We start from the raw sequence: 15,929 nt of genomic DNA on the forward strand, positions 1-15,929 counted from the left end.
TCACCCTTCTTCAGCCAGGCTAGCTCTTTTTGAATTTGTCACCCCGAGTGGGACGGAAATTCTCAGACATGAGTCCCGTGCTCTCCATGCCACTGGAATCAAGCTATCCTGGCTGAAGAGGGGTGAAACCCCGAAACCAGTCCTAGGATGCTTGTTTCCAGTCTAGGGAGGACCTGGCCTGGCAGTTCGGGCTGGACTGTTCCCATTGGGCACAGGGTCAAGACTGATTTGTATATGGCTGGGTCCAAGCTGGAATGGCATGGTGAGCAAAGAAACGATGGATTTAGGCCCAGATCCCTGTACTGGGGTGAATGCATGACATTGTTCTGCATTCTGTCCATCAATAGTTCTTTTTGCATTTTTCACCCCGAGTGGGACGAGAATGCTCAGACATGAGTCCCGTGCTCTCCATGCCAGTGGAATCAAGCTATCCTGGCTGAAGAGGGGTGAAACCCCGAAACCGGTCCTAGGATGCTTGTTTCCAGTCTAGGGAGGACCTGGCCTGGCAGTTTGGGCTGGACTGTTCCCATTGGGCGCAGGGTCAAGACTGATTTGCATATGGCTGGGTCCAAACTGGAATGGCATGGTGAGCAAAAAAACGATGGATTTAGGCCCAGATCTCTGTACTGGGGTGAATGTATGACATTGTTCTGCATTCTGTCCATCAATAGTTCTTTTTTCATTTCTCTTATAGCAATGCATATTTATACCAATTATATTTGAAAGGTCATAACTTAATTTCTTAATAAGAGGCTTGGGTATCTCAGAGTAATCTTAATGTTTATTTTTGCTGTTCGTTGAATCCCAATCCCAAACATTTAAACAAAGTGTGAGCAGTGGCGTCGCTAGAGCTTTTGCCACTTGGGGCGGCCCCTGAGTTTGCCGCCCAGTGATGGCTGGTGCAGGTAAGAGTGGGGTGGGGGGGAGTCGACAGACGACGATGAGGGAAAATAAAATTAAAAAAAGAAAAACAGTCAGTGCAGCCCCCAAGGGACAGGCAGAACAACTGATTTGGGTTAGACAGATAGTCAGAAGACCAATACCCATCCTGCTTTAAACCCTGCAAGCAAATACATATCAAGTCCACTTGCGTCTGGAGTGATCAAAACATTGAACATGTGTGATAGAAAAACTAAGTAATGTCACATTACATTACATATTGCTAACCTGCCTGCATCCCTCGTTACAGTCATTTACCACTGCTTTGAGGTTACATTGGTATGCTACCTAAACATTGACTTCAAAATTTTGGCTAACCATAATAATAAATATTGCGACTACAAAAATATTGTGAACAAAGATATCAAAGGATGAGTAAACCGTTTTTTTACTTTTTCACAATCATATCAAACTTTCCGATATTGTTTACCACAATATCTTTTTTCTATTATGATATTTATTTGCATTGTTTTATTTAACTTTGGATATAAATGTGATCTTTAAAAATTATTTTATTTCAAGTTGTTGAATTTTTTGGGGGGATTGGTTGGTTAGTGCCTTTTAAACTATATATAAATTAATGTCAATTGATTAATATTTTGTAACTATTATTTATTTGTCTACATATTTAATTTGTTAAATCAGTAATAAACGGCAATTACAAGTGGTGGGTTTGTTGGTGCGTTGGGAGGGTAGTGGTTTAAATTTTAAATGTGACATGCCCAGGCCAAATGAAAACATTTTTCTTTGTTGTGCGTACAGCGGAAAAAAGGGTTGCCCTTTTAAATAATAATAATAATAATACGGTTCTATGTAAATCCAGAAAATAAAGACACATGGGCAGATTTATGTTAACTGGCGCATCCCTGCATATCAGCAGGGATGCGCCAATTATTATGCGCCACAGCTGCGCCACCATGGATGCGCCGCATTTATAATGCGGCGCACCATGGGGCAAAAACGGCACAGATGCGTGACGCATCTGTGCCGTAAAAGTGGCGCATTGCTGGAGTTGCGTCGCAAGCGCGACGCAGCTCCAGCAATGTTCTGGGGGGCCCTATCTGTACAATGCTGCGTCAATCCTTACGCCTGCTTCAAGCAGGCGCAGGGTTTTGACGCAGCATGGGCCTAAAAGTGACTGAGTGAAATCTTGTAGATTCCACTCAGCCACTTTTAGGAGGCGTTCCTGCGCCGGAACGCCCCCACCTGCCCTGGAATTCCTACATGTGGCACAGGGCTTTACAACGTGACGCATCTCCCAGATGCGTCACATTGTAAATACCCCGCACCATGGCGCAGGATTTGCGCCGCTGCTGCGTCACAAAAGTGACGCAACGGCGGCGCAAAAGTGGCGCAAGTGCAACATAAATCTGCCCCACAGAATCTAGTCGAAAGGGGAAGGAGAGCTGCAGAGAGAGAGAGAGAGAGAGAGAGAGAGAGAGAGAGAGAGAGAGAGAGAGGAGAGAGAGAGATAGGAAAGGATAGGGCAGGTGAAGGAGAAATGATGGGGGTAGAGTGAGTGAAGACAGCAAGAGATTAACAATAGACACAGTTACAGAAAGAGTGAGGGGTAGGAGGATCCTGTGGGGGAGGGGCATGGACAGATACATAGAAAGGCCAAGTGATTATTGGACAGAGAGTGAATGCCCTTTTAGGTTTAAGATATATTTAATACAATAGATTTCACAAGCACAATGCAAGTGCTTTGTATCTGAAACCTAGATAGGGTTAAGTATATCAAATATATAATTTTATACATATGAGTTTAGTTTTCCTGTCTGACGCCAGATATTAAAATACATCAAAGTCTAATTAAAACCCTTCTGCAATAGAGTAAACAGAAAATTAGATAGAAGCAGTATAAAATAACTTTAAGAAGTAATTAACATAAACTAATGAACCAGGCTGAGATTCGACAAAAGACAGACAATAATTCAATAATTAGAATATCACATTTAACACTGTTGAAGTGTAAAACTCGTGGAGTTTAGCATGTATGACGGTGAAGAGAGTATACATTAATTAGTGTGAACTGTTGCCATAGGACTCATGTCATTTCAACTTCATCTTTGTCCATCCATCAGTCTGAGCAAAACTGGGCCTGATTCACTAATGCTTTTTTAGTCTGGATTAAGACAGTGTTAGGACTGTCTTTAGCCATGATACATGGGCCTAGTGTATTGAGGACATTTTCTGAGTTATGACGGCCTTCGGGCTGTCTTAAGCCCAGAAGGACAGACTAAAGTATTCAGTCGTAACACTGACCTAAGTCTTTCTAAATTGTCGCTACATCTCATATTGTAAGATCTTCTTAAGTCTGCTTTCTTCCAGGGAAAGGGCCCTACTTTTCTCTCTGAAGCGAGGAAGTGATGTAAATCCATCAGAAAAAGGAAGTGTTTTTCAGCTCTGAGAAGATTGCATTGAGCTCTCAGGCTTTACAGGTCCATGCAGTGGCTGTTCATCCACCCAGGAAAAGACTACAGATCCCAGAATGCATAGATAAATCCCGAAATGGGCAAGGTTGTGTAACTGGGGAACCTGAATGCTCTGAATACCAACAAAAATCAAAGGGTGGGGAGGGTGATTGGCGGTTTCGAAATGGAGCTAGGAAAAGCAAAGGGCGAGAGAAAAAGCTTAAGAGATGAGCTCGAAGGAAAAGAAAGGCTAGGGAAGGATTGTTGAAAAGAAGTATGATGACATCCAAGGGAGTCATACCATGCGTTCAGGGGGGTGAATGAATGGGGCCCAGTGTGTCTGCAGTGTCTCGTGTTGGGAGACCCATAATCCGGAAATATCATGAACGCCCATATTCAGACAACTGCACGCTCCTCTACACTGTCATCACAATATAATCACAAAACAACAAACAACACAACTGCATCACATCACACCAAATGTCACACCAAACACTACATCATTCAGAATCTATCCACACCTCGCCTTCTCATGCCACACAAAAAACCACCATATAGTACCGTATAAAGCACCACACCATACCACTGAACAAACCATCCAATTCTATTAGACAAAATCACACCACACCGTACAACTACCACCCATCACTAATCGGCCTAACATCACATTAGACCTCCCCTCAGTACAGGACCATAATCAGCACCATATACTTCCACTACATCCATCAAAAAAATCACACCAGATGTACCATCACATACGCCAAATTATAAATCACAACAAACTGCAGAAAATAGCCCAAAAAATACAGCTACCACATACGATATATAGACAAAAACATAATGTCTTAAACAGTTGCAGCACACCATACCAAACCGTTTAAAACCTCTCTACAAACTAGAACACATCTTCCACCAATTATATCTCTATGGCACACCATATAATGACCTCAAAGCACAATTCAACAACAGAGCACACCATGAACCCCCATGTAAGCTACAACAATTATGCCGCCCAACATGTTATCTCATCACACAACACTTCTTCATACACCTGCAATGCGCAGCACTAGTAACGTCAACAAACCTTTATAATCCATCATGTCATTGGACAAAGAACAGCCGTGCACTGCATAGCACAGAACGTCACACCACATAATGACCTAAAAACACCAAACCATTGCCCACACCTCATCATAAGCACCCCTCAACACAAGCAACACGTCCCAAACATAATGCAACCCAAAATAAAGCTGCTCTTTAGATCACCGAATACGGCCCTTAACATGCTAAAAACAACAGCAACTACACCAGCCACATAGCATAACACCATGCATCTGCACCACAAGACAAGGGCCAATACAGTGAGACATCACAAAAGACGTGTTATGCTTCAAAATAACGCAATCCACAACCCATTGATCCAAAACTGTGAGACCCCAAAACATACCTCCTAATATCTAATCTGGCCAGATATTTCAACTCATAAAGCCGGAACACATCACTGATCTTCATAACGGCTTGTAACATCCGTCAAAGCAGCAGAAGACACACCTAAGAAAATTGCCACATCCAACAAGTTTAAACACACCACACAATATATGTGATAACAAATCAATACACCATTGATGTCTCCCCATGTATGACCACCCCTAACAATACTACTGCATCCCACAGACGATACCATCACATAGCAGAAAACACACCTACAAAACCACTTAACAATGCGGCACACAACGCTCATCAGTCATTTTATACCACACAATAGTACACCCTAAATCCGGTACAACATTAAGTTGATGTATTTGGAAATACAAGGAAGACATAATTTCCTAAACGTAGTAAGGACAATGCCATCAAGAAATAGAATCCATAAGCACTGGAGAACAGGTATATTTCATCACCAACCTCATATCATTTACTGTCACTTGGCAAGCCTTGAATTCGGTGGGAGTCACTTAGTAATTTAAATAACACCTTTGTCCCCTTAGAGATGGGGGCTATCATTGGCGGCCGGTTAATGCCCTCCGACTGAAGATTGTAATAAACTCTAGATGCAAGGGGGCATCAGTGATGCTCACGGCTTACCCTTGGCAAGTACAGCACAGGCAGTCAGTTATTCCAGTGGTTAGAAGCAAGGCGAAGGAGGGGGAAAGCACAGTGTCCATACTTACAGTCTCTGAGCTGATGTATTTGAGGTCTTGGTGTTTCCCAGCCTCCAAGGGCAGACAGTAGGGCTGAATGAAGAAAAACAGAGAACCAATCAAGAAGTGTGTACGCTGGAAACCGGAATCAAAAGTGATGTTACTATCTGGACACGTACATGTATGTAAGGACCATGGCAAAAAATTTGAAGAATAAAAACCGTGGGTCCAATTTATAAAGTTAAAGTTAGACGAAAGTCTAACTTTACGACTTACCTAAAGTCTTAAATTTAGACTTTTGTATAACTTTACTTTTGTGAATCGGCCCGGCGTGTATCATTGACTAAATGTGTAACATCACTAGATACAAGCAAAATGAGAGAAAGTAGCATTTCCAACCGCAGAGCCAGTGATGAGACGGCCACGGAAGTGTGGTGAGTGGCTGGAAAGCTTTTCCTTATGTGTTTCTTGGTGAACACTTTGCACTGGAAGAGCTCACACAGATTGTGTGTGGAATTGCGTACCTGCCTACATTGGATGTGAACAATGAAAATCTTTTCCCTACATCATTTTCTTGGAAATAAATGCAGACAAAAAAATGTGTGCTCAGTTACTGTATTTGAGGATTTTGTCTCAGGAACAGAGCACGCATCGATACTTGTGGGGTTTTATTTAACTGAGAATCCCAGTATACAGTGTTTTGGTTATTATTTTGTAGGGATAAAAGTCCAGAAAAAGAACAATGACTGAGCCATGCTAATGATTTGTTTGTCTAGAGATGTTCTCCTGGAGTTTTGCTTTTTGGCAAAGTTTGTGAGACTCCTCGGGCGGCGTAGGAACCCCTCCCACTGCAGATCTGGTGCTTCTCGGTGACGCCCTTGATGTGCCCTAAGATTGGGGAGGCGCAAGATTGGTAACCATCCATACATCAAGTGACAAGATGGAAGGTCCCCGTCTCACCCTCTCTGCTCAAGCCCCGGCAGCTGATAATGGCTTTTCTGGTGCCTAGGTACACCAATGGTAGTTGATTACTTGCTTCTTTATTCTTGAATTAAGTTCAGAGGCTTGTGGCATTTGGGGGCTGCTTTTATGTTCCTTTTTGTAATTAAATGTAATATTTATGAAAATTATATGAAACCTTTGCTAGTGAAACCCTTCGTGAACATTGGAACATATGTGTGCAGCACAAGCTTCAGTGGGAAGAGGTGTGGTGCTGTTGCCAGGGCGACTGACTCCGGAATCTGGGGATCACGGTTCGATCGCCGGCGACAGATTAGCCCAGCACCATGTGACTCTGGGCAATAGCTTGTTTAATCTTCCCGACGGCCCCCAGCGCCTAGAGACCCTTACGGGTGATTGCTTGTGCTTTACAAATGTGGATTATCAGTGATGGATGCATACATTTAATTTGGTATGAGTTTTATTTGCAGTAATGAAAATGACTGCGGCCCTCAGTGGACTATCCCAGCCCCACTCCTCTTCCACTTTCTTCTTCTGCATTGTGGGAAGTAGCCCTACACCAGACTCCTCCCAGGGGAGCAACAAGGGGCCCAGATGGTTCACTGGAAGTTCAAACTCTAAGGATTCACGGGTCAGTGATTGGTAGCAGCCATCTGCCCAACTGCATTGTTTTGGGTATATAAGTTGGAGGTGCCCTGAAGCTCACTGAACATTGTTTCAACTTAGGACCTATATGGACCGCAGCTTCTGTAGAGGCAGTGCCAGCCACCTCCATCTGCCTAGGACTGAGCCCACTGGCTGCGCAGAAGCTCCGCTGGCTTGCCCTGCAGCTGACATCCCCCAGCGTGTAAGACCCCAACTAGTCTAAGGAAACCTAAGATGACAAGAGACCCTACACTTCATAGTCCCCTCACCAAAGACAGGGGCAGGCTGTTGAAGAATCAATTTAGACGACACAAGGTTTGCGATTCCTTACTGAGCCCCTTTAACCTCTCATCAAAGAAGGATGCAAGTTGACTGAGAGATCAACCCATATGAAGTCCGGGCGAGGAAGAGGTGGCTCTCCTCGATGAGCACACCCATGCCAGCATCGACATTTGTAATTTTTATTTCATCATTGCTTCCTTCACCTACACTATCTGGTGGTCCAGCATTAGGTTGGTTGGATTCAGTAACCTTTGTGATCTATTGAGCTCCAGAGCTTGTAGTTCTTGTGTTCATCTCAACATCCTCAAGTTCAACATACCTTCTTGTTGTCCATCCCTACACACGAGCTCTGCAATACTGTCCCTTTCCTTTACCGGTACTCAAGATACTGTATTTTGAATTGCTATCTTTGTTTATCTATGGTGTGTTGTTAGAGATATTTGTGATCTGCTGGTGTTGTGAACCTTAATAATTACAGAAAAAAAGAAGATAACCTGTGCTTTGACAGGAAGATTGTGATCCCCCATTTTGATACAGTATTGGTTTAGTGTTTGTGAACTTTAGTTGTTTGCCAACATTACCATATCAGGCTTCCATTCCCCACCCAACCCAGACCGTTTTTGCTCTGATTGGGGCTCTTCAGTCAGGTGTAGCTTGGTGTGCAAAATAGTGATGGACTGGGGTGTGGCCCGAGAAGTTACTAATGGCTGGGATTAATTCAAGCATTCCATCATTCACATTTTTGTATCTTTTGGTGTGTCACCCTGAGTGGAATGGGTATGTCAGGCATGGGTCATGTGCACACTGTGTCACTGTAACCATGTTACACTCGACTGAAGAGCCCCAAACAGGGTGAAACCGGTCTTGGGTTGCTTGTGTTCCGGTTCAGAGATGCCCTGGCATGGCAGTTCAGGCTGCACGTTTCCTATTGGAGCAGGGTCACGACTGATTGGGTCTAATCTGAGATGGCATGGTAAGCAAACGAACAATGTGTTGGAACGGTACCCCAAGCAATTGCCAGTGGTTAGGCTTATTGCAAGCATCCTCCCATCATCGTTTGAGTGTTTTTATATCATGTATATCATAACTAGAGAAGCAGAATGAATCTGCCCTGCAGCAGTTAATTAATGATGACCTGATGCATTAACCCTTGGAGCAAGTGGTCAAGGATTGATGAATTTACAGAAGGAGGAGATGGTTAAATGCATTACACTTTGGTTGTATCAACAACACAACTTGTTGCCACAAATCCATTCTGCTGTTGTAGCTATATGAGTCATTAATAGGACAGATGCAACAGTCTAAAAATGATGATGAAGACTGATTGTGACAGGAGTATATCGCCCTCCAATATGTTGATAATCTGGGTGTCGTTCGCGCATGTAATTACATCTTGATTATGAGATTTGATGAGACGGACCATAAAGGTAACATATACATTGAATAAAGAGGTGCTTGGGAAGGACCCTTGTGGGACTCCACACTCCAGTTTGATCACTTTAGAATAAAAGGAGGTAAAGGAACCACTTGACGGTAGGTAGAAAGAAAAGATTTCAACCATTTTAATGTTTGATCTTTTATACCAAGTTCTCTTAGCCGAATGGTAAACGGTCTCTAAAGCAGCTGATAGATCAAGTAAGATTAGTGCTTTGATCCCTTATTTATTTATTTATTATTGAGTTTTATATAGTGCAAACAAGACTCTTTCAGGAGGCAGAGCGCTTTACAAGGATAACAATAAAAACTTTCACAAAGATTGTAGGCAATATATCAAAATACAGCATAAGACACATAAGCAAACGCCAATCAATCAATCAGGTCGTACTTCTAAAGTGCAGCTTGTCACCCGAGAGGGTATCCAGGCGCTTGATTCAGCTCTCAGTCAAAAAACCAGATCTTGAGCCCCTTCCTGAAGTGAGTCAGCGAGGGTGCGGTGCGGAGGTGGAGGGGAGGGAGTTCCAGGCTTTGGTGGTGAGAAGGAGGCCTCCGGAGCGACAGCGGCGTATGCAGGGTATATGTGCGAGGGCAAGGCGTGTGGAGCGGAGGTTCCAGGGAGGTGGTGGAAGTGCAGGCGGTGGTTCATGTAGGCGTGTCCTTGTTCGTGGATGGCTTTGTATGTGTGGGTCAGAAGCTTGAAATGGCATTTGTTCTGGACCGGTAGCCAGTGGAGGTCCTTCAGGTGCTGGGTGAGGATTAGTCTGGTGGCTGCGTTCTGGATTGTCTGGAGTCTTTGAATGAGTTTGGTGGTGGTCCCTGCATAGAGAGTATTTCTTGTCCAGTCGGCTGGTGATAAGGGCTTGAATCACCATCTTCCTGGTGCTGATTTGGAGCCACTTGAAGATTTTGCCTAGAATGATGAGTGTATGGATGTAGGCTGAGGAGACGGCATTGACCTGACGGTTCATGGAGAGTTCGCTGTTGAGGATGATGCCAAGCTTGTGGGCTTGGTCTTTTGGCTTGGGGGTGGGTCCGAGTTCTGACGGCCACCAGCAGTCGTTCAAGAGGGCGCAGTGTTTGCCGAAGATCTGCACCTCAGTTTTGTCCGTTTGAGCTTCAGGCAGTTATCCTTCATCCAGGCTGAGATGTTCTTCATACATTTGTGAAAGTTGGTCCTCGTTGAGGTGAGGTTGACTGAGAGCGAGAGGACGAGGTGAGTGTCGTCGGTGTAGGAAATTATGTTGATATTGTGCGATCTGACAATGTCTGTGAGCGGTTTCATGTAGACGTTGAAGGGGGTTGGACTGAGGAATGAGCCTTGTGGGATGCAGCAGATGGTGTGCATGGCTTGCGATGTGAAGGGAGTTGAGGCGACACTCTGGATGCATCCTGTGAGAAAGGATGCTCTGCATCTGAGTGCATGATCTTTGATACCAATCTGACGTAGGCAATCGACGAGTGTGTCGTGAGAGACAGTGTCAAAGGCTACGGAGAGGTCAAGCAGGATCAGGGCGAGTGAGTCTCCTCTGTTGAGTAGGGTACAGACGTTGTCTGTTGCAGCTAACAGAGCTGCCTCAGTGCTGTGGTTGGCTCTGAAGCCTGTCCAGTAGGTTGTTTCTCTCCAGGTGTATGGTAAGTTGGAGGTTTACGGCCTTCTCCAGGACTTTGGCAGTGAATGGGAGAAGATAGATGGATCAGAATTTCTGGAGCTCGCTGGGGTCTGCGGAGGGTTGATTGAGGAGGGGCTGACCTCTGTGTTTTTCCAGGTGTCTGGAAAGTTGGCTGAGGTTATCGAGGCATTGAGTTGCTATCTTGTTGAGGAAGTGTTAGGCCAGGATGTCACAGAGTTCCTGTGAGAAGGGGATGGAGTTTGCAGTGGCTGACGGGCAGATGAACTCTCCTAAGATGGAGAAAAGTTTCTTGGCTTGGTTGGGGCTGGTAGGTGAGGGCCTCCTTTTTTGCAGGTTTGATCTGGCAGTGGTAGTTCTTGAGGGCTGATTTAAAGGTGGCTCGGTCGGTGTGGTTCTTGCTGGTCCGCCATCTTCTTTCCAGTTGTTTGCACCTGCGTTTTGATGTCCTGAGTTCAGGGGTATACCTGCTGGCTTGTTTGTAGGGTCTGTGTGTTTTGGCAGGTTTGGCTTCAGTGACACTGGTGATCCAGTCGTTGAAGTTTTGTACTGCCTGATCCCGGTTGGTGATGGCATTGGGCTGTGTGGCGCTGAGGGCATCGGTCCATTGTTGGTGAGAGACCTTGGTCCAGCTGCCGAAGGGGGCGCCGTAGTGGTCGGGATGGTGTGGGCGGGTCCTGTGAGGGTGAAGTATATGATGGAGTGGTCTAACCAGGTAAGTTCCAAGGTATGTGATTCTGTTGCTGGATGTGACGATGGGGTCCAATGTGTGTCCTGCTTTCTGCGTGGCTCTGTGACCAGTTGCTTGAAGCTGATGCTGTCCAATCTTTCCAAGAGATCGTGGAGTTGGTGTTGGTGGAGTCATCCAGGTGGAAGTTGAGGTCCCCCAGGAAGACGTAGTGTTTGCTATCGATGTTGAGTGGGGTGATAAATTCAGCGATGGAAAAGCTGAGGCCGGTTCATAGTCCTGGCAGTCTGTACAGAAGGGTGCCTTTGTTGGTAGTGTTATCGTCGGTGCGGAGCTGGAAGTTCATGTGTTCCATGATCAGGGTGGTTTCGCCGTCGGTGTAGTGCAGGTGATTCCTTGTGTACGATGGTGATGCCGCTCAGTGTCTGTTGGTGCGGTCGTGTTGTTTCATCTTGTAGCCAATGGGTGTTGCTGTGGCAATGTCCGGGGTCAATGCGGCGGTCAGCCAGGTCTCTGTAATGAAGGTTGTGTCAGGAGTGAGGGTGGAGATGGTGTTTCAGACTTCAGTGGCATGTCTGCCGAGCGATCTAAAGTTGATCAGGAGACAGCTGAGTTGTTCAGGAGGGGATTTGGCCTCTGGGGCTGGTGTGGTGCTGGTTGCTGCTATGGTGGTAGGTGCAGGGTTGGAGGTGAAATGGCAGCGGAAGCAGCATAAAGGTTCTGCTGTGGAACGAGGTGAGGCAGCAGTTGTTGTTGCTCCTGGGGTCCAGGGCATGAAGGTCTGCAGTAGAGTATCTGTGGGAGTGCAGGGTCCAATGTTCCTAGCGTTGGTCGCAGTTCAGGCGTGGACGGGTGCAGGTGGGCTTGTCTTTGGTGTGCCTTCGGCACGCCAGCAGCACAGCCGCACAGCGGCCTCCCTAAGTAGTCCTGGGAGGTGGGAGTGGCTGGCAGGGAGACGGGAGGGTAGCGAGATTGGAAACAGCAGCAGTGGGAAAAAATGGTGGGAAATGGCGTAGACTAATACATAAGTGTGAGAAGTTGGCCTGGTATATGATGTTCACTAGTTAAAGTGACCATCTTGTACCATGCCAAGCAACCCTTATGGTGTGGTTGTAAGTCAACCTTTTCGGACTAGCTGCCCTAGTGGTAGCGTAGGCTAAGCAGTCTTTGAGGCTAAACTCGTTAAAGCGTGTTAAGCAGGCTGTTTTACCAAATGTAACCCCCCTTTATACCAATGAAAGGACACCACACAGATATACATTGAAAATATATATGTATTTATTTCTCAAAGTATCCCCTAGACTCTTTATGAGCACAGGAGCACAAATCGTTAAACAAGACAATGTTATAATATACAGAAGTTGCACTTTATATGGATGGGCCCTGGTGGCCACTCAAACCATATACTAAAATAGTGGTATAAGTACCACGAACAGGAAAGGGAAAAGGCCTAGGGCCTCTAGAATCGCTGGGCCTACAAGGAGCTAACTTTAGTTAGTGACCAGGAGGTCCACGGGTCGCGTGTGCAGTGAGTAAAGTCACACACGGGCTCCCATAGGTTTTCAATGGGTGCGTAAAAGTTAAAAAGTTACTGCAGAAAGGATCTTCTGGATGGACTACGATCTCAAGATTCAAAACACAGACACTAGAGATGTTTCTCTACACTTGGGCACCGGAGTGCCAGCGTTACCTCACCCACAGGAAGCGGGTGCATAGGTCTCGAAGTGCGTCGGGTTTCTTCTATCGATTCAATGGAGCCTGATGACAAAGATGCTGCAGGCGGTCGGTCCAGAAGAGATGCGTTGGATCCAAGGGTGGATCGGAGTTGTAGAAGACCTGAAAGCAGAGGGGACAGTGTTCACAGTCACTAGCCAGTGACCGGCGTGGTACCAGGTAGGTACCAGGCGATGTCGGGTGCAAACAGGTGATGAGGGGTAGCTTGTCTCCGCAGCCACGTGGTCCCTGAAGGTTGACGACATCCAGGAGTCGGTTCACGAGCTGTCCCACGCAGGCTCTCGCTGTCGGCGGTGTCGGCAACTCGAAAGAAGCAAACAAGCCTTGGCAAAGGCAGGAGTCGTGGAAAGAGACGTAAGCTGATTGTTCTGACCAGCAAGGTCAGAGGGCTGCTCTTTTGGAGAGCAGCTAGGGCCAGTCTGGAGCAACCAGACCAGCATCGTTGATTTTCAAATAGGTCGCCAAAATGGCCACTAGCCAACGGGCCAGGGACCGGGCAGGCGCGTCGAGATGCAAAGTGCAGAGGGGCCCCACGCAGTTCGTGGAGATGCTGGAGGGCTCACCTTTGGTGCAGATGCTGCTCGGGTGTTGGGCTTCTCAGGACCCAAAGCACAACTTGGAGGGAGCCTCTGTCGTTGCGCTTGCAGCTTGTCGTCGGTCTTCCAAGATGGCTGGCTCCACGTGTCTCGGTGCCTCCACGGGTTCCTTCTTTACAGGGACTGTGGATCGGGCGGTGAGAGGTCTGGAGGTCCAGTTCTTGTTGGGCTCTGGGCTCGGGCTCCGGCAGGAGGCGGCGGCAAAGCAGACGTTCAATAGCTGGTTGGTGCTTGCGTTAGCAAGATGGTCACTCCCTGACCATAGGGGAGATTTCCTTCAGTCCTCTGTGCAGCAGAGCGTCAAAGTTCCCGTCTTCTTCTTGTGGTTAAGTTGATTCCAGGATGTCTGAAGTCTTAGGACACAGCTCCTACCTTTAAGCGGATTCTAGGGGCCGGACTACCTGCTAGGTCCCTCCCTATGGGTGGGACCAGGAAGGGGGGTGGTTACACCCCCAATCCTTTGTCCAGCTCGCCCCAGGTCCGGGGCTGGTGTGCCCCAGGACCGGTTTGAACTGGCATATGCACCGAGGCTCCTTGTGAGCCTCAGGCATGTCTGATTCTATTGAAGCCCTACCTGACCAATACACAAAATCCTGTCTGGGGTGGTGCATGCACCTCCCCTGGCAGGAAACCCTTTGTCCACGTCTCCCAAGCTGGAAGGACTCCCAGCAGCAGGAGGGCAGACTTGTGTCTGTGGTGGCAGCATCCATTTTGTGGAGCTGAGGCTATGTCTGATTTTACCCGGGTTTCAGGTACTGTACATGTCGTGTCCCTCTAGAAGGGTGGAATGCTAACCCCGTCGCCAGAATTGGCGAGGGGTTAGTATTCCAATTCGTATGACACCTTACTCGACATGTTTTGATAAAGCCAAACCAAAGATAGCATTTAACCGCGAGGTTCATAATGCACTTAAGAGTATATGGTATGGCGATATCTGGAAACAGCAAAAGGAAGTGGTTCCGATCACTGCAGACAGGCTCAGCTCATGCCAGAGCACCATCTCACATGAAACAAAGAACTCTGCCTTCAGGATTGTTAAGGCCTGCCATAGGAGTGACTTATAGGTTAATATGTGTCCCATTTAAGGTTAGGTATAGGTATACTACACCTAAGTAAGAGGTGCTTACACCAACTTACCCCAGCTGAGTGATCAGCCAGTTGTGTCAAATTTGTTAGGCCAGGCCAGGGGTGGCATAATACATGCTTCAGCCCCTGGTAGGCCTTAGATACACCAATGCCCTGGGTACCTAGTGTACACTGGTACAGGGGCTCACAGGGTGATCCAATTCCAATTGGTTATGCACCTAGGGTGCATAGTGTCAATTTAGTTAGAGAGAACAGCAGGCTGGGGGTCTGATTAGCAGGCCCACAGCCTCAATATGTAAAAAACCAGTGAAGCAAAAAGCAAAAATTTGGGGTGACCATAGGATAGCAGACCCTACTCTCCTACACAACCCCCCCCCCCCCCAAACGCAGGGACATTAAACTAGCCTTGACCAGTCTCGTCTTCATGTCCTAAGTGGAAGTACCTGGATAGACCATCTGCATTCCCATGGTCTGTACCTGGCCGGTGCTCCACTGTAAAGTCCATCCCCTGTAGGGAAATGGACCACCTAAGCAGTTTGGGGTTTTCACCCTTCATCTGATTTAGCCACAAGAGGGGCTTATGGTCGGTCTGAATCTTGAAGTGAGTGCCAAACAAGTATGGCCTCAGCTTCTTCAGGGCCCACACCACAGCAAAGGCCTCCCTCTCAATAGCTGACCAATTCTTCTCTCTGGGGGTCAACCTTCTGCTAATAAAAGCAATGGGTTGGTCTTGACCATCTACATTAAGTTGTGACAGCACAGCTCCCACACCCAACTCAGAAGCATCTGTTTGGACAATAAACTCTTTGGAGTAGTCAGGACTTTTCAGGATAGGTGCAGAGCACATGGCCTTCTTCAGGTCATCAAATGCCTTTTGACAGCTTACTGTCCACTGAACCTTTTTGGGCATCTTCTTGGATGTCAGATCATTAAGAGGAGTCACAATGGACCCATAGTTCTTAACAAACTTCCTGTAGTACCCAGTCAAGCCCAAGAAAGCTTGAACTTGAGTCTGGGTGGTTGGAGGAGACCAGTCCTTGATGGATTGTATCTTACTCTCCAGTGGTTGAACTTGGCCTCCACCTACAAGGTGGCCCAAATACACAACCTTACTCTGCCCTATCTGGCACTTAGTAGCCTTGATAGTGAGGCCTGCCTTTTGCAGAGCCTCAAGTACCTTCTTCAGGTGGATCAGGTGATCCTCCCAGGTGGAGCTAAAGACAGCAATGTCATCAAGATATGCTGCACAAAAGTCATCCAACCCAGTAAGGACTTGATTCACCAACCTTTGGAAGGTGGCAGGTGCATTCTTCAGACCAAAGGGCATCACCAAAAATTGATAATGCCCACCTGGGGTTGAGAATGCTGTTTTGGCCTTG

At 46.7% G+C, this 15,929-nt stretch overlaps 1 protein-coding gene across 3 annotated transcripts in view; it reads right to left on the minus strand.

Moving 5' to 3' along the window:
- The window catches only part of LOC146867599 (M-phase inducer phosphatase 1-B-like), a 198,081-nt gene that overhangs the window by 45,117 nt on the left and 137,035 nt on the right, over positions 1 to 15,929 (minus strand). For all 3 annotated transcript variants that reach the window (XM_085606393.1, XM_085606391.1, XM_085606390.1), the window contains one exon: positions 5,525 to 5,587. In XM_085606393.1, the coding sequence (XP_085462519.1) occupies positions 5,525 to 5,587 (63 nt within the window). The remainder of the gene's footprint in view (positions 1 to 5,524; positions 5,588 to 15,929) is intronic.

The sequence above is a fragment of the Triturus cristatus genome, chromosome 1_2 (genome assembly GCF_964204655.1).
Source record: "Triturus cristatus chromosome 1_2, aTriCri1.1, whole genome shotgun sequence".
Taxonomy (NCBI): domain Eukaryota; kingdom Metazoa; phylum Chordata; class Amphibia; order Caudata; family Salamandridae; genus Triturus; species Triturus cristatus.